General features: G+C 46.8%; 1 protein-coding gene across 1 annotated transcript in view; it reads left to right on the forward strand.

The window, feature by feature from the left end:
- The window catches only part of DOCK2 (dedicator of cytokinesis 2), a 371,400-nt gene that overhangs the window by 316,176 nt on the left and 33,927 nt on the right, over positions 1-21,297 (forward strand). The window contains exons 33-36 of the mRNA XM_010980444.3: positions 4,461-4,609; positions 10,492-10,577; positions 16,653-16,809; positions 19,118-19,158. Of these exons, the coding sequence (XP_010978746.3) occupies positions 4,461-4,609; positions 10,492-10,577; positions 16,653-16,809; positions 19,118-19,158 (433 nt within the window). The remainder of the gene's footprint in view (positions 1-4,460; positions 4,610-10,491; positions 10,578-16,652; positions 16,810-19,117; positions 19,159-21,297) is intronic.

Consider the following 21,297-nt stretch of genomic DNA (forward strand, 5'->3'; position numbering starts at 1 on the left):
TACAAAACATTATTGAGATACGTTGCCTTTTTTAAAAATTTGTTTTCCAGAACTCATTCTTTGAAATCTAGTGGGCTTTTTACACTTAACAGCACATCTCAGCTTGGACTAGACATCTGTCAAGTGCTCAAGGACACCTGTGGCTTCCACAATGGATAGAATGATATTAGAGAATGAGTAAGATATATTGCCTCCTGACCTCCGGAGGCTGTCGTGGGACAAGGGGCACTTGAGCTGAGAGTGTGAGGCCCTCTAAGGGCTGGCACAGACCCTGAAATGAACAGAGTGAAGGCAAGTTATCAGGGCAAGTTGTGGTGGCAATAGGATTCAGAGTGCTAATGGGGTCAGGGAGCAGGAGGGAGGAGCATGGTGGGCAGAGGAGGACCGTGTGCAGGCTTGAGAAGGGGGGGATGCAGGGTGTGTTGGAGGAGCGGGAGGCAGGCCAGGGGAGGAAGGCAGGCAAGTGGACCAGAGGGTGAGACAGGGTACGGAGAGGGAGCCTCAGACCAAATGGACTTGCAGAGCAATGGAACCCATGTGAGGACTGTAAGCTGTGGACCAACATGATTGGGCCAAAGACTGGGGCTTTTCAAACATGTTTGAGGACAGATTATAACATGCTTGGATGGGACAGAGAAGGGTCTGGAGGGTGGTGGATGTCAGGCATGGGAGGTAAGATAAATCCATCCTACCTCTTCCCACGCCAGCTCTTTACTCTAGAGGTCAGCAGACAAACTGACTGGCCTGGAAAGTTCCATGAAAAGCTCCTGGGGGGATCCATGAGGTTGGACCATGTCTTCTCACGTTGCTTTTTCCAGAGCCCAGCGTAGACTGAGCTTACACTTCTCCCCATCGTCACTGTCACAGTGCACATCAGCACTTCCTGAGCCTTTCTAGGGAGCCAGACCCTGTGCGAAGCCCTTTGTCTTAAGCTTCTCAACAGTTCTCCCAGGCAGGGATTATTATTAATATCTCCGTGTATTTAACAGATGAGAAAGTAGGGGCTCAGGGACATGAAGTGACAGTCACAAAGCCACATGGCCTGGAGTGGCAGTGGAGGGATCTGACTCAGGTTTTGGGGGCTTGGAGATTCTACAGGGCCTGGAGGGAAGCCAGGGCCGGGCATGTTCTAAGTGATGAGGAGTGAACAGGGTAGTGGCGGGAGGGAGCTTTTCCGCGCCTGAGATGGGAGAGCAGAGATCTGTGTTCTTTCCTCCTCTTCTGAAGTGAGCGAGTAGTCTTTTCTGATCAGCCTGGCTTGATTTCCGAGTCCCCAGGAGGCTTACAGGACTCTGAAATCCCGAGAGTGATAACTTGCCCTCATCCCGTTCATTTCAGGGTCTGTGCCAGCCCTTAGAGGGCCTCACACTGTCAGCTCAAGTGCCCCTCGTCCCACGACAGCCTCCTGAGGTCAGTGACTGGGCCACCTTCATTCTCGGCCTGGTTCACAGGATTATCTCCTTCCTTCCTCCTTCCCTACCCCACGCCCTTCCTTCTCCCTTTTTTTCTTTCTTCCTTTCTTGCCAGGCTGCCTTCTTAGTGCCCTCAGACCCTTTGTGTTCGATCTCACCGTCTCCCCCTGCGAGGGGTGATGGATGAGGCCATTGCACAGACTGGACACCGAGGCCAGAGAGCACAGGGGATTGCTTGCCCTGCACACCTAAGCTCTTCTCCGCTCTCATTACCGCCAGATCCCTTCCCAAAGCCTGTGTAATTCGGCATTTGGATTTATCCCGCTGGCTTATCGGCACTTTAAAAGCCTTTTCTAATTGGTATCTGTTCCCAGTGAGATTCAGCTTCCATTATGTGAAAAAGACCCTCTCACCCAGTTCCTTGCCTTTTTTTTCAAAAACAGCAGCAGGTGTGTCTCTTGAATGAGGAATTTTTTTCTCAAATGAGTTTGCATTCAATTAGCCACAAATATATTCTGTGTGTGTGTGTGTGCGCGCGCATCTATGTATATAAAGGCACAATTCAGATAACGTGAACACAAAATCCAATGTGCTGAAATTGCACTTTCAATATAAATGAATAAAATTTCTTTATGCAGTGTTGTGTGGGCCATTGAGATCAGCATCTTTCTCTGTCTTCTCTTTCCCTGTTCTTCCAAACATCTCTTCAACTGACTGCAAAGAATGCAGGTCAAAAATGTCTAAGAAATCCCTGGTCTGTGGCATGTCTGCTCTTTATTTTAAACCATTTTAAGTCTATCCTTATCTCATACCCAGTGCCCTCCAGTATTCTAAAGGCCTTTGTTGCATAAGCAATTTCTCCGTTCCGTGGTGGCTTATCTGACAGTTTCCCATTTACCTTCTACTTAATATTGCACTCGGCTTCGAATTTTAAAACCCCACTGTGGGTTTAAAGGATCTTGAAGGACAAAATCAGAAACCTAGATTAGCAGTTACTATGAATCTGCATAGTAACTGCAGATTCTATGGAAAGTAAGGGGTTTTTTTGTTTGTTTTTTGTTTTCTATTTGGGCCAAAGCAAGGTAGAATCCAAATGCATCATATAACAAAGCTGATATCTTTGAAAAGTGTCCTTACATTTCACACAACTCTCCACCTGACTTCGCCATTTCATTCTCACTAACTGAAGATATTCCTTTTTTATCTGAATTCTGGGGAAATACTCCAACATTAAGCCTCATTTAGGCTGAGTTAAAATTCATTTTCTTGCTGCCTTCCCTCTTGGCTCCTTTTCTCAGTTTTAATCGAAAGCAACAGTGCCAGGCTATACGCCACATGGCCTGAGTCTGTGCACCCCAGGAGCCCTCTGCCCCAGGCGAAGACCACCCGTGTTCATCCTGAGGGTAGGGAAAACCAGGATGGGCGTCGTGGGCTCTGAGACTCAGGAGGAGAGAGAGGCAGCTGCTGCTGAAACACCCGGGGGTCAGCTTCAACGACAGGGTTGCTGGGGTAGGCTTGCCTGCGCTCCCCAGGAAATCCCTGTGGTCCCTAAGTGCCCCTCTTCTTTCCCCTTCTCTGCCACATCTGATGTGTGTATTCTGAGGCATCTGCTCCATTCTGCTCGACAAGGCTGCCCTTCATGGTTCGTTCTGGCCACGCATCACAGCAGTGATAGCTAACACTGTGTAAAGTATGCCTTGTGCCAAGCACTGTCCTGGGCACTTGCTAAATGATAATCCATTCACTCTTCACAACAACCGTATGAAATAAACACTGCTACTCTCTCATGTTACAGATGAAGACACTGAGGCCTCAAGAGGTGAGATCAGCTTGCCCAGCATCACGTAGCTACTTGATGGCGGAATCCCATTTCCGTAATTCAGACAAAGAATCAGTGCCCTTAACTACTGGGCCACACTGCCCCTTCCCTGAGTAGGGGGGCGTGATTCTTCCCAGCTCTGTGCTGAGTATACACAGATGTATTTTCCCATGGTCTTCTCAACAGGGGGGTGTTGAGATTGCTTTTTTATAAGACACATATCCAAGTCACATAGCCGGTGCACTTGGGAGCTAGACAAATATATTTCTTCGTTCAGCAGACATTTATTGAGGATCTAATATGTTCTATGCTCAGTGCTACAGATACAGTAATGAGAACAGACATGGTCTCTACTCTCACAAAGCTCTCCGTAGGGGAGGCAGATGTTTATCAAATGCATCCACACATAAAGACATCATTGCAGAGTTGGCTGAGAAGACAGACCCCCAGCCAGTGCAGGGTATCTAACCTAGCTGGGGTGAGGGGGTAAGCATGTGGTAGGGCTTTTCTTAGCGCATCCATCCAGAGGAAGCCAGGTGGTAATGGGCAGGTGTTGGGGAACAGGCAGGAAAAATACTATCCACAAAGGAGCAGTGTGTGCACAGGCCTGGCGGTGAGGAAGCGAGGTGAGCTCGTGACACTGGAACCAGGCCAGCGAGACGAGACTGCCAAGAGCCAGGGGAGGGGGCTCAGGAAGGCCTTGAAATGAGGCAGAAGAAACAAGACGTTGTAGTTCATCTGACCGGAAAGCGCTGTTGTGACTCCCACGATTACACTGACCATTCTTGGCAGCAAATTTTGTTTTTCATGTTTTCATGAAACCGTTGGTAAAAGCATGTTTTCCAAACCTCAGAAACATGGCTCGTGTTGCAGACAGACACGATTTCCAATATCCCTGTGATTTTCTGTCACTAACATATTCCATCAGGGCGCTATTTGCAGAGGCGACGATGCAGGTGAAAACCCTTGTGAACTGTGACGTGCTTTACACACGCCTAGGTTATTATCCAGAGCGGCGGTGCTCGCTTTGGGCGATGCATGCGTCTCTTCCAGGAGTTAATATATGTAAAGTGTCCAAAATGTGCCTGGCTCCTGGTGAACAGCGATATAAGTGTTAACTGTTGTTTTCACTATTCTGCCTCCCTTTTTTCTTTCCCAAGTCTTGGTCTGAGGAGAACCTGTGCATTGTGAAATCTGTCTCACGGTTCCGTGTCCCTCTTCTCTTTCAGGCCAGAACAAAATCTGCTTCATCCCGGGCATGGTGGGACCTATATTAGAGATGACACTTATCCCTGAGGCTGAGCTCCGGAAAGCCACCATACCAATCTTCTTCGACATGATGCTGTGCGAATATCAAAGGAGTGGGGATTTCAAAAAGGTAAAAAACGAGGCTGGAAACTCGTGCCAGCATCCCTAATCCCCAGCCCATTTCCCCATAATGATATCCTCGTTCCATCTGCCTGGGCTTCATTCTGAGGCTTGACGGCAGGCCGGGGACATTTATTCATGTGCCCGGAATGAGCTGGCAGATCGGATTTGGTCAGTATTCTATCAGGCTTTCCTGCCCAAGGCCGAAATTAAAATGCTCTTTCTTTGCTGTGGATCACGTGGTCCCTTTCTCAACAATATAAAAACCTTACTTCCCTAACTAAGAGTTCCTTCAAGATGTGTCCAAAGGGGCCTCCCCTCCCACCCGCCCCCGTCTGGCACCCACCTCTGTCCAGCACGTCCATTTCTGGGAACACTTGGAAGATCTGCGTTGCCAGGAAAGAGCCGACCCCTCCAGGTGTCAGACTTGGCAGCACGTCCAGGTTGACAGCCAGCAGAGCTGGAGTTCCCGTCGCTCAGCGGGGCCCCAGAGATCCGCCACGGGAAGGAACGGAGGCCTTCCCCAGCGTGGAGGGAGTGAGCAACCTGTGTCAAAGGCAAGGGCCACGGGCCAAGTATTTTCATTGAAAATCCCGACAGACTTGAAGGATGAGGACCATTTTCTGGGTCCAGACACTGCCGCCAGTGGAATAAGCCCTGGTTTTCAGGACAGATTCCTGGCAACGTTCAGTAGCCACGCCCACTTTAGGAAGGTCGGTCTTGAAGTTCCATGGAGGCTGCCTCGGTGGTGCCCTCACATCTTGATCTCCTGTGCTCTCAGCCCCTCTTCTATGTCATGTGGTGGTACCCCTTCCTCCCTCGGCGCTCCCTGCCTCTCATTCTATACCACATCCTGCTGGCAAACAATATTCCTTTAAACAGGTTCCTAAGTACCTTCTAACTGCCCTCTAAAAGACAGCAGATTCCAAACTGCCTTTCCTTAAAATCCTTACAGATCTTACCCATCCTTTGCTCATTGGTTCTTTAATCCTCACTTAGTAACTCCACATCCTGTAGGCTGCATTCCAGGTCCTCCTTGCCCTGGCCTTCGGTCAACCTTTCCAGCCTTTTTCTCCAACTCCTTCCCCTACCTCACCTACTCTGCAGGCATCCCCGCAGCTCACCTGAATTGCTTTGCCCTGGTGAGCATCTTCTTCATGCGTCTCCTCCTCTTCTCCTGCTCTGCCACGTCCATGGTCCTGGCTGCCAGCACGGTCTACACTCCTATTGATCCTGCAAAGCCCACCTCAGTGCTCATCCTTCAAGAGATCTCTGCCCTCTGTCATTCTATCTGTCTCACGTATGGTTATTATTCACTACCTTGCACTATACTTGTGTCTGTGATTTTTTCTGCATCTTTCTCATCTAATAGAAATGATGATGATGGTGGTGACAGTGACCATTAACCTGACATTTACTACATGTCAGGTACTGTAAGTACTTTCCATACGTTAGTTCACGTCACCTTTTCTGTTACAACCCTATGAGGTGGGCAACATTCCGGTCCCAATTTTTAAGATGAAAACACTGAGGCTTAGAGAAATGAAGCCACTTACCCAGAGTCACACATCAAGAAAGAGGCAGAGCAGAGGCTGCAACACACAGGTCACTAGACTCCCAAGCCCAGGCTGTGCCCACTCCGTGGTCCAGCCACTCGAACTGGTGGAGTTAGTGCTGGCTCAGCATTTCAGTGCTGGCTCATTTCCTTCATTCAATGAAAGAATGAATGGCAGTGTTTTCTCAAAATATGTTCCATAGAGCATTGATTCCACCAGATGCTCTAGGGAAGAGGGTTTTGAGGTTAAATACCTTAGAAAGCATGACTGTCTGCTCATAGGTCTTCTCCATCGCAAGAGTGTGAGCTCTTTTGAGGGCCAGAGTGGTTTTCTCAGGCCTGAACTCCAGCACCTGTCAAGTGCCTGACACGAATGCAACGTGAACCATGTCGATGTTCTCAGTATGAAGGGGTGCATTTAGACCCCCCTCCCACCCCATTTCAGAGGAAGAGCCTTGGTACAGAGAGGAACCTTCCTGTGAATGTTTGTATAATGTAGGGTAATGGAGGTGGCTGACCACTGCCTGAGTAGCCCCTGGGGGTTGGGTAGACCAGTTGTCTTGCTGGTCAGTTCTTTGCAGGGGGAGGGGCTGTGGGCTTCCTAGATGATGTTGGTGGGGAAGGAGTGGAGGTCCTGGGTGTAGAGACTGAGCAGAGTGGTTACCTATGTTGCAGATTGTAGAATAGGATTATGTGCTAATCAGCATGAGGGCCTGGGCCCTCGGCAGGCAGGAGGTCCAGAGAGAATCCCTCTCTGAGAAGGAAGAGACAATAGCATTTGACAACAGCACCTAAAACAGTGCCTGGAACACAGCAGAACTCCATAGTTGCTTGTTGAATGAATTCATGGACGGAGATAATCAATTTGGCAGATTCCACTGAGACCGAATCTTGGCGTGGAGTGAATTGGCAATTCAAATGTCTTAGAACATAATGTGGAAAAGAGCAAATCAATTCGATAAATATGTACTGAGCACCTACTGTCTCCTGGACACTGTGCTTTGGAATCAAATAGACATGCTGCTTATAAGCTGAGTACATTTGGGTACGTTATCTAACTTTCCTCAGCCTCAGTTTTTCATCCATTAAATGTGTATCATAATACCATTATAGGTTCCCAAACCCAAGCTCCATGGGGGATGAAATAGAGCAGGAAGAGATGAGATAACTCAAAGAAAATCAGGAAGCTGCACTGACTCCCATCGGCATCCTTCCTCACATGACACTGTCTTCTCCAGCTTCCTCCCAAGTCAGCCTCCGCCCACCCCAGGACGCTAGGCATTTAGTTAACAAAGGAGGCCCCAGGCTGACCTACTGCTGCCAGTTTCATCCTGTCTCTCTGCCATCCTGGCCTGTCACACCATCTCTGCCCCTCCCATGTCACAGCCAGCACCTTACCTCTGAAAAAGACCTCTTGTTCCCTAAATTTCGCACTTTGGTGGGGTTGGGCTCCTATCAAAAAAAATGTCCTTAGGCAGTCGAAATGATGAAAATAGCCAACAGGTTCTAAAGTCGGTGGAAGCAGGAAGCAATGCGGGGGAGGCACGATGCAAATGTGGGGCCCACGTGGGGTCGTTCTGCTGCAAAAGGGGGGCCCAGTGGGAGGTCTGGGTAACTCGAGCTCACTCCCCTTTTCCTAACTGGGCATCTGCTGTGTCTGACTTCTGCAAAAGTAACCTTGACCTTAACCTTAACCAATATCCACACCGCGGGGGCGGGGTGAGGAGTCAGCGATGAAATGGAATTAATGTGGAGGAGCTAGACCTACGCCCTAAGCTCTGCATAGTGACAGTGCTGGGGGCAGAGCCTGTCACGCCGACGTGGCTTAGTGTATGTTTGGGAGTGAATGGGACCCTGGGGCCTGTCCTAGGTCAAGTCCATCCGTCCTTTGAAACCCAAGACAAAGGTCCCACTTTGCCTCCGTTTCCTCATTTATAAAATGGGAAGGATGATAACTGTCTGCATTGACTGTTGTAAAGGTTAAATGAGATTACGGTGGTAATGATGAGAACAGTGCCAACAATGTCATGGTGGCAATTGCTAATATCCAGCACTTCCCACGTGCTAAGCCCCAGGCCAGGCCTTTCACTCGTGCTTTCCCATTAACTTCCCCCAGCATTGCTGTAAAGTAGGTGCTGTTTTAAATCTCCATTTAATAGACAAGAAAACCGAGCCTCAGAAAGGCTTATTAACTTGCCCAGGGTCACATGATGGGGAAAGCCGTCAAAGCAAGGACTCTAAGTCTGTTTGATGCCAAAGCCTGCGGTCCTAGCCAACTCTGAGCACGGCACCCACCCAGCAGCCCTATGAAGGGCCAGAGCCTGCCCTGGGATGTGCTTGACTGGGACCTCCTCTCTCCAACCCGCCCCGAAGGGCTCCGGCGTGGCTGGTACCATCAGCACTGCACATTCCTGGCGCCCTGTAATTTCCCTCCCCGCGGGCTCCTTTGTGACCCTGAGACAAGTGCTTATTTACCACATCCACCTCTCGGCTCCAAAGGAAAGTTCATCTCACAAGGAGGAATCGTGCCAGCATTTATCACTGAACAACTCAGACAAGAGAAAAAAAAAGCTGTCCCCTTCCGCCCCAGAGCTGCTTTTCAGTAACATTCGCCACTAATAACAATCACATTAGCAGTAATCATAAGACGACCAGCGAGCCCAGTGCACTCTTGGGCCTGTGCACCCCCTCCATTGCTTTGTAAGTCATGTCTCCTCCAGCCCTCCCAACTACCCCAGGCAGTACGTACCACTATCATGCCTGTTATTTTGATCAGGATGAACAAACTATGGCCCCCAGGCCAAATCTGTCCTGCCCCCTGTTCTTGTAAATAAAGTTTTATTGGAACAGAGTCGTGCCAATTTGTGCATGTGTTGGCTACGGCTGCATTTGTCCTACAACAGCGGAGCTGACCCACAGAGCCTAAAATATTTACTGTCTGGCCTTTTATACAAAATGTTTGCTAAGCTCTGATATACACTATGAAACAGAGGACTGGAAAGACCTACCAACTTTCCCAAGGTGATGGAAGGGATGGAGGAGACATTTAAAGCCGGTGCTCGTTTACCCCAACCACAGCCTAACATCAGAGCCCACTCTTGTAGTCCTTTGGCTGTATTTCCTCCTGCCTTAGGCTAGGCAAGTAGACATGTCTTACCATGATAGCCCTCAGTCCTGCACTTTGGATGATACTTGACTTAGACAAATTGCATCCTGTAAGGGCATGATTCATGTGTAGACTGGCAGCCCAGACCCTCGCCAGATTGGTTCCCAACTAGGTCTCCCTTCTTAGTCCCACCCTTTCTTGACTAAGCTATGAGCTCAACTAGGTGAACTACTTCTTGACATTGAATATTGGAAGACAAGATACTCTCTGGCTTCAATATTAACAAGATTTGGTGAAGCTGGATGTGTATACTTACTTTCAGGTCACTTAGCTAGTCTGATCCTTGACCATTACCATTGTCACCAGTCTTGACTCTGAGGCATCAGCTCATGTAAATAGGACAGCTTCAGGTATGGCTGTATTCAGGAGCTCAAAAATGGCATCAGCTTTCAGTCTCTCTCCATCTCCTCCTCTCTGCTTTCCTCCATATTGGCAGGCTCTTTCATTGTGGTCATATCTAGCAGCCTTGGACTTATAATCTTCTAATTAAGCAGAAAGACTTCTTTTTGCCAAGAGTGCCCACCTCACATGTGAGTCTCACTGGCTTGGTTTGGGCCTCTATTAATTGTAGGGTCTGGATAATGAAAGATACTGATCAGGAGCTTGGCCTGTGTCATGTACCCACACCTGAAGCTAGGGAGGTGTGGTCAGCTCACTGAGTCCCACAGACTGAGATTTGGGCTGATGTGGTTACCAAAGTATAAAGAAAGGAATGTTAGGCAGGCAGAAATAATAGCTGTTCATGACAACGTGCCATTTCCTGAAGAGCAGTACTCGGTCCCACCCCTCGATGCCTTTCATATGTCTTACTTACGATGTGCTTAGAATACCCTTTCTCTTTCCATTCTCCTGAAATATTTCAACATAAACTTGAGAACAAGCTCAAATGACATGGGCTATGAGTCTTCCCTGCAGACTTTCTCTCTTTCCCTCTGCCTCCTGTGTCCATCTCTCTGCTCCAGCCCTTATCATCTGTTGTCTTCTCCGCTCTCCGGGAGCTCCTAAAAGGCCGGTGTAGCATCCTGTTGTGTTTTGCACTCCCAGTTCCCAGCACTCAACCTGGGAGATGCTAAATGCTCCCTAAAGCTTTGATTAAAATTATGAATTGACCAATTTCAACATTCCGCCTTCTAATGTCATTACTGTTGATTTTTATCCCCTACTTCTCCAGTTTGAAAACGAAATCATCCTCAAGCTGGACCACGAGGTGGAAGGGGGCCGAGGGGACGAGCAGTACATGCAGCTGCTGGAGTCAATGTAAGTTCAGTGCCCAGCGCAGGGGAGTGGAGGAGCTGGGAAGGTGGGCCTAAGGCTGGAGGGCTCAGGACTCCAGGGAACTCTCATGGCTCTGTCTTCCCCTGGAGATCAATCTGGAGGCTCACAGATATTGGAAATACTCCATTTTTGGAAGAAACCTCACATCTCTCTCTGCAGTGGCTGTTTCTTTGATATTGATGGAATGGGCCAGATAAAAAGGAACTTTGCTGTATTGGGAAGAGGGGAATAATCCACCCAAATGTTCACTTTTGTTCTCGCTCAGCTGTGGAATAATTCTTGCTGTCTTCTCCTCTTTTCTTTGTGAATCTTTGGCAGATACTGATCACAGCCAACATTTACGGAGCACATGTAATGCAGGGAAACCACGCGAAGTGCTCTCCATGTATTGCCTCGTTTCGTTGTTGCTGTTTGATCCCATTTCACAGAGGTGGCCCCTAAAGGTCAGGGAAGTGTCTTGTCTGAGGAAACTAGGCCAAGCTAGTCAGGTGAACAAGCTTGGACCCCAACCTGGCTCTGCTGGACTCCAGCGCACAGGCCTCGTGAGGCAGTGGACCATGGACAGCACCCAAGAGCACTGGACGTGGAGTTAGGACACTGTTTTGTTTTAACAGGTTATTGAGATATAATTCACATACCATACAGTTCACCTAAAGAGTACAATTCAGTGGCTTTTAGTATCTTCACAGAGCTGGGCAACCATCACCACAACGAATTTTAGAACATTTTTGTTACCTCCCAAGAGGAAGCCCGTATCCCTTAGCTGTCCTCCCCTCCCCTACTTTGAGGTTTCTGTGGATGTGTCTGTCCTGGGCATTTCCTGTAAATAGAATCATCCAGCACATGGTCCTTTGTGACTGGCCTCTTTCACGTAGCATGTTCTCAAGGTTCATCCATGCTGTAGCATGTGTCCATATTTCATTTCTTTTTTTGCTGACTAATATTTCACTGATTGGGTAGACCCCATTTTGTTTATTCGTTCATCAGATGGATATTTAGACTGTCTCCACTTTTGGCTGTTAGGAGTGATGCTGCTATGAGCTTCCATATATGAGTTTTTGTGTGGACATATGTTTACAGTCCTCTTGGGTGTATACCTAAGAGTAGGATTGCTGGGTCATATGGCAACTCTGAGTTTAACCTTCTGAGGAACCGTCAGACTGTTTTCCAAAGCAACTATACCACTTAACCTTCCTACCAGCAATGTACAAGAGTTGCAATTTCTCCATATCCTTCTCAACACTTGTTAATATCTATTTTACTGATTATAACCATTGTAGTGGGTATGAAATATCTCATTGTCATTTCAATTTGCATTTCCTACATGGCTAATGATATTGAACATCTTTTCATGTCCATATTGGCCATTTGTATATCTTTGGAGAAAGACATTGGATTTTCATCCTGGTTCCACCACTTAGCAGCTGCACAATGTTAAGCCAATCATGCAACACCATTGGCCTCAGTGTCCCCATCTGTAAAATGGGGATAATAAGCCTCCTGTGGTTATACTGAAGCATGAATAACTATAAAGCACGTGCACACAGCCAGTAGAATCTCAGTAAATGTTCTCTGATCCCTTGCCCCACTCCCAGTTTCCATCTCCGACACCACGATAAGGGTGAGGACTTCTCCTGAGGTTCAGGAATGTGGCTCAGACATCCCAAATTCACTCCTAATCGTAGATTCTCTGATTTGTATGATTCTGTAATACAAATCTGATCTTGGATTCTTTCCCCAATCCTCTGAATATTTTAACTTTAACAACAAAGGCAGACTGAAGGTCCTGTTCTAACCCTCACAGTGACCCTCCGTGCCCTGCCCAGCAGGCAGAGTTGAGCACCGGGCAGCACCATCCCTGCTGCCCTCGCCCCCTCCTGTCACTGTACACAGCCCTCACTAGACACTTAGTGAGCAAATGCCACTCGGCCAGAGGAGAACCCACTGTCTGCTCCTAGGGTGGGTACTGAGACTGATTATCCAGCGGCATTTTGCCTGAGTTAATGTTTTTCTTAAAGCTCAAGAAAGGAACATCTATATGTTGACCAGAAGCGAAATGAGGGAAGGTGCTGGCAATTTCCATTTTTATAAGCGGATGGGGCTCTGCGGCCAGTCTTCAGACGATCAGCAGGCTTTTCAAATCCTTCCTGAATGATTATTTATAAAAAGGAGTCCTTAGAGGTCGAGGAAATGAAAAACAGCTCATTATTTTTCTCCTGAAATAGAGTTGTGAATGATTTTTGCAAAGCTAATCAAGCCCAACCTTAAGAGTCAGGACCCCATCAGAACATCCAGGGGCCAAGTCCCTGCTCCTTCCTTTTGACTTTCAGAGCCTCAGTTTCCTTACCTGCAAATTAGGGATAAAAATATGGTCCAGCTCTTAGAGTTTTTATTGAGCATAAACAGGAAAAGTCATGAAAAGTGCTCAGCACAGTTGTGACACCTTGTAGGTAGTCTGGAAAGAGTAGCTACTATTATCATTGATCAGGTGGATTCTGATGTGGTTGTTTGAAGCCATGAGCCTACCTGTCATTTCTCTTCCAGACTAGATTAGTCAACCTCAGTTCCTCTAGCCCTTCGTCCTAGCCCATCATTCAGGGTCTCCGCTGATACACAGGGCCCTCTCTGGGCACAGTTCTGTGGGCATGTGGCTTGATAATTGGATGGTGCCTTTGTGAATAGAGCAGTCTTCCCATCTGGTGGCAATTGAGGCCTTGCATCAAGGCACAAGGGTTAGGGCATGGAGTGGTGCTGAATTCCAGTAGTCATGTGCTCTTGTGCAGTGCACAACCTAACACAGCGTCCCATTCCTCCCTTATCCTTAGAGCTCTCCTTGGAGCCCACTTCCATTCGTCCATATCTGTCTTAAAAGTGAGGGCCCCACACTGAATGGAGTAATGAGACACTTTCTACCCTCCTGTATTCCATCTTCCCAGGAATGTCTCTAGAAGTGAAAGCCTGAAATGGACAGAGAATGTGTGTTCTGGGGCTTAGATCCAGCTCAGTGCCTTGAAGAGGACCTGTCATAAGAAGCTCACCATGCATAGTTTTTAAAGGAATAAATGAAAGTCCAGTTCCATCAGCATTGACAGAGGGTGTGGGCCTGGGCTCCCCCCTCTGAAGCCCTCTCATGCTGAATGCATATCAATTCGGGGAGGTGGGAGCTCCCTCCAGCACCCCCAAGGCAGGAGCGGAGCATAGATGCGGAGTGGCGAGGGCTCTGCCACTCCTCCTTCCACCACATGAGGGCTTATGACACCACTTCGAGACTCACAGCTCTTTTTCATTGTCACTTAACACTCCATTGTTGGACTCAAAGGAGGGGAAACAGCTTTGTGACCTTGGCAGGGCTGAGACGAGAACCCACCCCCACAGGCTTCGAGCCTAGTCTACAAATTGAGGGTGATAATGATGCCTACCGCAAGGAGACTTATGCGAGTATCAAACAAGATAATCAATCAAACTGGCTTAGCACAACACCTGGAACGCAGGAAGTGCTCAGTAAATGGTAGTATCATATGTTATGGTTAGTATTTATTTTTATATCTGTTTCCACCGCTAGACTGTGAACTGGAGGTCAGTGAATCTCTATTTCTGAGATCTCTGAATCCCTGGTTCCCAGAACAGCACATGTTGAGTGCATGGATCAATGGATGATGGTGGAAGGTGGTTGGATGGGTGATTTCAAACCAATCTGCCCATCCATCTTGCCAATCCTAGACCATGTGAGCAGCTTTCTTACCTCATGGCTAAAGAATAAAGAGACTAAGAAAGCCAAGACTTGGTGTTTCTAAACCCTTGCTTCTCAGAGGACCAACAGCATAACATCACCTGAGAACTTGTTAAAAATGCAGAATCTCAAGCCTTAGCCCAAACCTGCTGAATCACAATCAATGAATACAATCCCACGGTGATTTCCATGCACAATGAAGTCTGCAAAGCAGTGGACAAAACCAGTGGTTCTTAATGTTGGCTGCACATTGGAACCACCTGGAAAACTTAAAAAATGAAATACTGCTGCCTGGCTCCCATCCCCAAAGATACAAAGGGTGGACATTGAGTTTTGGTTAAAAAAAAAAAAAAAAAAAAAAAGCTCCCCTTGTAATTCTAGCATGTGGCCAGGGCAGAGAAGGCAGAGAAGCACTGGTCTGGCCATGCTCAGACCCTGAGATGCCTTCTACTTGGGAGGCTGTGAGAAATCACACCCCAAACACTGGGACAAAGTTTCCTTGCATTGTCATTAGGATGGAAAGCAGGGCTGGAAGTGACCATCCCAGAAGGAGTTAGGCACAGCTGCGACTGAGCCAGACAAGCCTAAATCACAGGGCAATTTGCATCTCTCCTTGAGACCAGGGAACAGGTGCTTCTCCCACGGCAAAGATGGATTTGTCTGATCACAGCCACAGTTTGAGATGTCGCCTCCTTGCAGCCTGGTTTGGTTTCTGGGCAAAATGACCCTCCAGAGTCCTTGCCTTCCTCCCCTTCTCCCTCCTAGGAGCTCTTGGGACTTAAACTGCTACAGGAAGTGTAGGCAGAAGCAAACAGCCTGGGAAATGTTTGTCTACTCCAGATGCCTGAGAACACATCACAGTGTTTCTCTGCGGGAAATATTGAACAGTGATTGTCTTGATTCCCAAGGTCACCACTCACTACTGCAGTCATCTTGGGAAGGATATTCAACCTCTCTAAACCTTGATTTCCTCATCTGTAAAATGAGAGGAGTAATTTTTATCTATCAGAATTACTGTGATCATTTCCTGAGAAAGAGTGATCAGTACATTCTGGTGTAGAATAAGTGATTAATAAGAAGTAGTCATTCATCAAAAGTTTAATCCATCTGTCTCTCCCTACCTAGCCTGTGGGCTGCTTGAGGGTAGGCATGATTCTTCTCATATTTCTTTTTAACTTTTATATCTTTCTCCCTATCCCCACCCTGCACAATGCATAGTAATGGGTACTTAAGGAATGTCACCATTAAAAAAAATTTAGACTGTTAATGTTGCAGTACATGTTGTAAATTGTTCAAATCCTATTTGCACATTTAAGTTGAAAATGAGTACTGTCTTCCTCTATTCCTCTTTCTAGACCTTTTGTCATAAGCAACATCTATTTACAGTTTTGTGTTTATCCTTCTGGACCATGTCTGTCACATTTATAAACACACAGACACACATAAAGTAGACATGCACTTCCACTCACGTATAGCATTTGGTAGTTGAGAGCAGATGCTGGAGCCAGACTGTTGGTATTTACCAACTGTGTGACCTTGGACAAGTTAGTTGACCTCTCTGTGCATTCATTTCCCCATCTGTAAACACCCCATTTCATAAGACTGTGACGGGAGATTAAATGAGTTAAAATTTATAAGACGTTTAGAATAATGCCTGGGATATGGTAGGTTCTATGTGAGTTGGTTAAATAAAACCCAAATATTGTTCTGAGACTCACTTTTCTCAACTATATATTTTACAGAGCTTTTCGTGTCAAAACATATTGATCTCATATTTTTTAATGGTTTTGTAGAATCACATTGTGTGAATGTGCTTTAATTGGATATTTAAGATGATTCCAACTATTTAATTATTAGACAAAATTTGTAAGTTTTATAAATATATCCTTGCATACTTCTGGAATTATTTCTGTAGAATAGATTCCCCAAGATAGAATTATTGGATCAAAGGATACGTACATCAGCTTGACAGATTTTGTGAAAATTGCTACCCAAAAAAGCTGTACTGATTTAGTCCCAACATAGGCATGTAAAAGTGACTGTGTCTCCACACCATTGCCCACACTAGGAATGTATTTTTATTTTTTTCTCATTTTGATGGTGAGGAAAAAAATGTAAATACATTCTGCACTGTATGGGCAAACAGGTGCATAGATAAGTTATGAAATAAAGGAACAAAATGAGCTAATGAGCCAGGGGAGCTTGGATCACTGGTTTGTTTGGCTTGAACTCCACCCACCCCAGCCCTGCGCTGCCCCTGCTCCCTACCCCCAGCCCACTCTTCCTCCCCTGGCCGGGATCTCACTGCCCTCCCGTCTGTGCCGCAGCCTGATGGAGTGTGCTGCAGAACACCCGAGCATCTCCAAGTCTGTGGAGAACTTTGTGAACCTGGTCAAAGGCCTCCTTGAGAAGCTGCTGGACTACCGGGGCGTGATGACGGACGAGAGCAAAGACAACCGCATGAGCTGCACCGTGAACCTGCTGGTATGCGGGGCTCTCCCCACGGCCCCCAGTCTGAGTCAGATCAGAGTCCTGGGTGGGGCAGGCCTGGCTTTGGGTTTCGCTGTTGCTTTTCATGGGGAAGCAATGCTAAGGGCTTTCGAAATCAGACAGACGTGAGGCTGAATCCCTGCCCTGCCCTCTGCTAGCTCTGTCTTGAAGCCAGTCTCATTTTACGTTTCCATGCCTCAGTTTCCTTCTATGTGAAATGGAAATGAGCATAGGCGGCTCTCCCCATCCAAGAGTTCGGCATTCGCTGATCCAACCAATTGCCGATGGAAAATATTCAGGAAAAAAAAAGAAATTCACAAAGCCCCGAAAAGCAAAACTTGAATTTGTGGTGTGCTGGACACTATTTATGTAGCATTTACATTGTATTTACAAGGATTTCCATAGTCCTATTTACAACGATGTACATAGTATTTACTCATTGTATTAGTAATTATAAGCAATCTAGAGATGATTTAAAGTATATGGATATGCTTAGGTCATATGCAAATACTACACCATTTTACATAAGGGACTTGAGCATCCTCGGATCTTGGTATCCGTGGGGATCCTGGAACCAATGCCCTGCAAATGCCAAGGGATGACAGTGTTTCCTTTAGCACTTAACGTATCACACGAAAGGAAGGTGGCAGTATACAGAGCATGAGCTTTGGAGGCACACAGCCCTTGGGTTCTCGTCCTCCCTCGGGTAATTAATAGGATACACAGGTCAAGGAAGTTTTTGAAGGTTTAGTTGGCGTAACTGTTCCATGGGGAAGATAATGGTACCTATTTCATTGGTTGTGCAGTCCTGAGCCACGGTTAAATGCTCACCGTGTGTTAGTTTTCTTCTCTTAGAGAAGGAAGGGGTACTGATGACTAGGACCTGTAGAAAAGTACTATGGGACAGGCTAACCAGTGCAGCTAATTCCAGACCCAGACTCTTAACCCCTGTATCGCGTGACCTGCCGTGGACCAGCTCCCAAACAGTCTCCCTTCAGATGTCCTGCGATGTGGTCATGACACAGCTAGTAGCAGCCACAGGGCTTCATACCCCCCCTGCCAGCCCACCCTGAAGTGGTCTAAGTGAATAAAGCCGGCCAAGAGGCCATGTGGCTTCTATCCTGTCAACCCCCTGCCATCCCCAGTGCTCCAGAAATACAAATCCTGTCCCCATGGCTCTGTTGTATGTCTTCTGTTTACCCTAAGTGGACTCTTTTTAAACAGCCTCCGTATTGCCATTGATTTTCTGAAACGCTAAGGGGAGTTTAAAACTGATTACAGCAGCAAGGAATTCATGGCTAAATGACTCCACCAGGCCCAATTTACATACAGAGCACGAACAGGGGTTTTCCCAGGAGTATAGCACCTTCTCTCTCTGGAGAGATAGAAGTTGGTTGAAGAAACTGACCTTCAGCTGTCAGAATCTGACCTGGGAGAAGGCTGGGACAGGCAGGTCTGTAAGCAGTGAGGCCCTGCTGGATCTTTCTGTGTGGCTTAAACGCCAAGTCAGGGAGAAGAACGGGATGGAATGGGGGTGCCTGGAGGTCTAGGAGGGCTCTGCCACCCGCCACCTGTCCCCTGGAACACCGGGAACACATCACCTCGCCCTCTCGGAGCCGCAGGTGCACATGGGTGCATTGAACTAAACCAGGCTTTCCTCAAAGTGTAGCTCACGGATCAGATCATGACTTCCTGGCTCAGAACCTGTAAGGACGTATTTAAAAATGCATGGGATTCCAGAAAAACTACTGGTCTAAATGACCCCTGAGCTAGAATAGGTTGCACCCACTAAGTTTAAATGTTTTTGACTGTGGAATCTCAGAATAACTCCTGATGGTTCTGCACTGTCAGAAGTTATGATCTGTTACCATCACTGGGGACCTGTTGTGATTACCACTGCTATTACTCTGGTTCCAGCTCGGGTCTGCCTGAGTACAGAGTCTGAGCTTTCAGAGATTGAGCTGGGCTGCCTTTCATAGTAGACGTTGTCAAAGTAAACTGCCTCAATCTTGGCAGCCCACCTCTCAGCGCAGCAAACAGTTGCACCCGCCCCCTACCTTTGATGGCTGACATACTTCCTCTCTCTCTTTCTAGTCTAAGGCTCAGGGAAGTGACTTTCAAGGCAGAATCTCCTAATAATCTCCTGTTTGATGCATTCAGGGAAGTAAACTTCTTGCTCCCATCTCAGGGTGCCCAGATAGTAAATGGCAATTTCCTCTCATCTTCATCACTGTGCCCCTCCACCCCTGCTGCTCTGCAAAGAAAAACATTCATCACTGGTTTTTTTTTCCCCCTTATCTAGAATTTCTACAAAGATAACAACAGGGAAGAGATGTACATAAGGTAAGATTTTTGTTTTCTAAAACCCAGACCCGCTGTGCCACTCTCCTGCTCAATATCCATTGATGGCTCCCCACTGCCTTCAGGATAGAATCTAAGCCTATCTTGTTGACACTCAGGCGCCCTGTGTTCTGATTCCTATCAATCTCCCCAGATTCAACTCCTTCCATTCTCCTGCAGTCAGCACCCCTAAATCCATTTAGAGTTCTCTGGCCTTCCATGCAGTTTTGCTGTGTCCACAGATCACATGTTCCCTAACCCATCTTGTGGACTGAGCTGGCGAGTGGCACTTGCGTTTGTCACAGGGCTGGCACGTGAAACCCTGGCCCAGGGTTTGGAAGGCATGTAGAAGAGAAAAACATACGGAGATGTGTGATTCCCGCTTCTTTGTAGACATTTAAAAGATATTTATTTGAAGGATTTTGAGGGGAACATTTGCCTGGAGCAAAGGACTCCCTTGCCAGTGTTTCTCAGAATCTCATTTTTAACTCCAAATTTTTTTTATTGTTATTTTTACTCATTACGAAAATAATACATACTTATTACCAAAAAATCCTCATAAAATACAGACAAGCAAAACAAACAAACAAAAAAATAAACTTCTATAATCTATACATATTCCCAGACCTTTTTATATTTATATATAGGTCAAATCCTATGCATGCATATTTTTTGCAAAAATGGGATCATGTTGCTCATAAGTTATTCTTTGCTTGTCAAGAATTCCATGTCAACAGATGTATTTCAGCATAATTTTTAATGAAACTATAAAATTTTCTTTCCAGAATATACCATAATTTATATAGCCAATCATCCAATGTTATTGAACATTTAGGTCGTTTCCAACTTTTTTCTACCATAAACAGCACAATTACAAAATTATTGGACATGTATCTTTATGCGTCTCCTTAGGAGACAGAAGGCCGCAAAGTGGAATCGATCATAAGGTTAACGACCATGGCTCTTTCAAGGCTTTTGACACATTCAGTCAAAGGCCGGAGACTCCAAGGCCAAACTCAGTCTGCCATTACTGCAGATATTTTTAGGTATGCTAGCATTATTCCAGGAATAGGAACTATCATTTGGGGATAAAAAAAAAAGACAATTTTATAGGTTGTCCTGAGGCTGGATAGTATTTATAACATCACTAGATGTGACTCACTGTAGTAACACAGAGCTTTGTGTACAAAGGGCCCAGGGGCTTTACCTCCTTTTGTTATGACCCTGGATAAATGACTCAGTCTCTCCAGGCTGAGGTTTCCACCTGGAGAATGTTTCCATTCTGTTCTGAGCGTTAAATGAGATGCTATAGGTGAAGTGCCTGGCACCTGGGTCCCTCCCCCAACCTCTTTTCTGTTCTTCCTAGTTTAGAAATACAGACGGCGAATCCCAGATTTCCATAAGCTTTGGAGATTTGAATCCTATAGTAATCTAGGAAAACCACATTTGCCTAAACCAGACATTGTAAACAGTATATAGTCTGACAGTCTGTCCTGTTTGGCAGGCATAGTATTTAAAAACATTTTTAATTGGCTGCCAAATTTTAAAAATCCAGAGAAGTTACATGAAAATCAGAATTTCCCTCTTCTGAAAAACTAAGAAGGGATGGCAATGCTGGGCCCTCATCCTGTCCTGACGGCCATGGCTTACACTGGGTGGCGGCCACCTCTTTAGACGGGACAGGAGTGATGTGGTCACGACATTGTCTCCATTCCCCACTGAACTTCATCCCGTCTGCCTCACTCAGACTGCCCCTCTCCGGCATCTGTTTGCATTTAATTCCCTAGTCGGGCCCATCAGCGTGTCTTCCATTGAGCTCTGTAGTTGAGCAGCAAACCGTTGCGTTGACAAAGGATAGGACAGGGCGCCTTGGCCAAGTGAGGAGTTGAAAGCAGCAGGGATGCTGTCCTTCCGACTGCTCTCTTCTAGAGTTTTTTGGACCCAAAGGTCAGGGATCTAAGAGAGCAAGAACTGGCAGGTAGAGATAAGATGGGATTTGGCCATGTACACGGGCGTTTCTCAAGGTCGGCCACAGACTCAGCACTCCCTATGGGCAGCCCACGTGCAGTTTCACTCATAGCTCTTTTGATCACCAGAAAGTTAAAGGGGACAGAGGGACTGAACAGGCAGACATAGCCAGTG

The sequence above is a fragment of the Camelus dromedarius genome, chromosome 27 (genome assembly GCF_036321535.1).
Source record: "Camelus dromedarius isolate mCamDro1 chromosome 27, mCamDro1.pat, whole genome shotgun sequence".
In the NCBI taxonomy this organism is placed as follows: Eukaryota; Metazoa; Chordata; class Mammalia; order Artiodactyla; family Camelidae; genus Camelus; species Camelus dromedarius.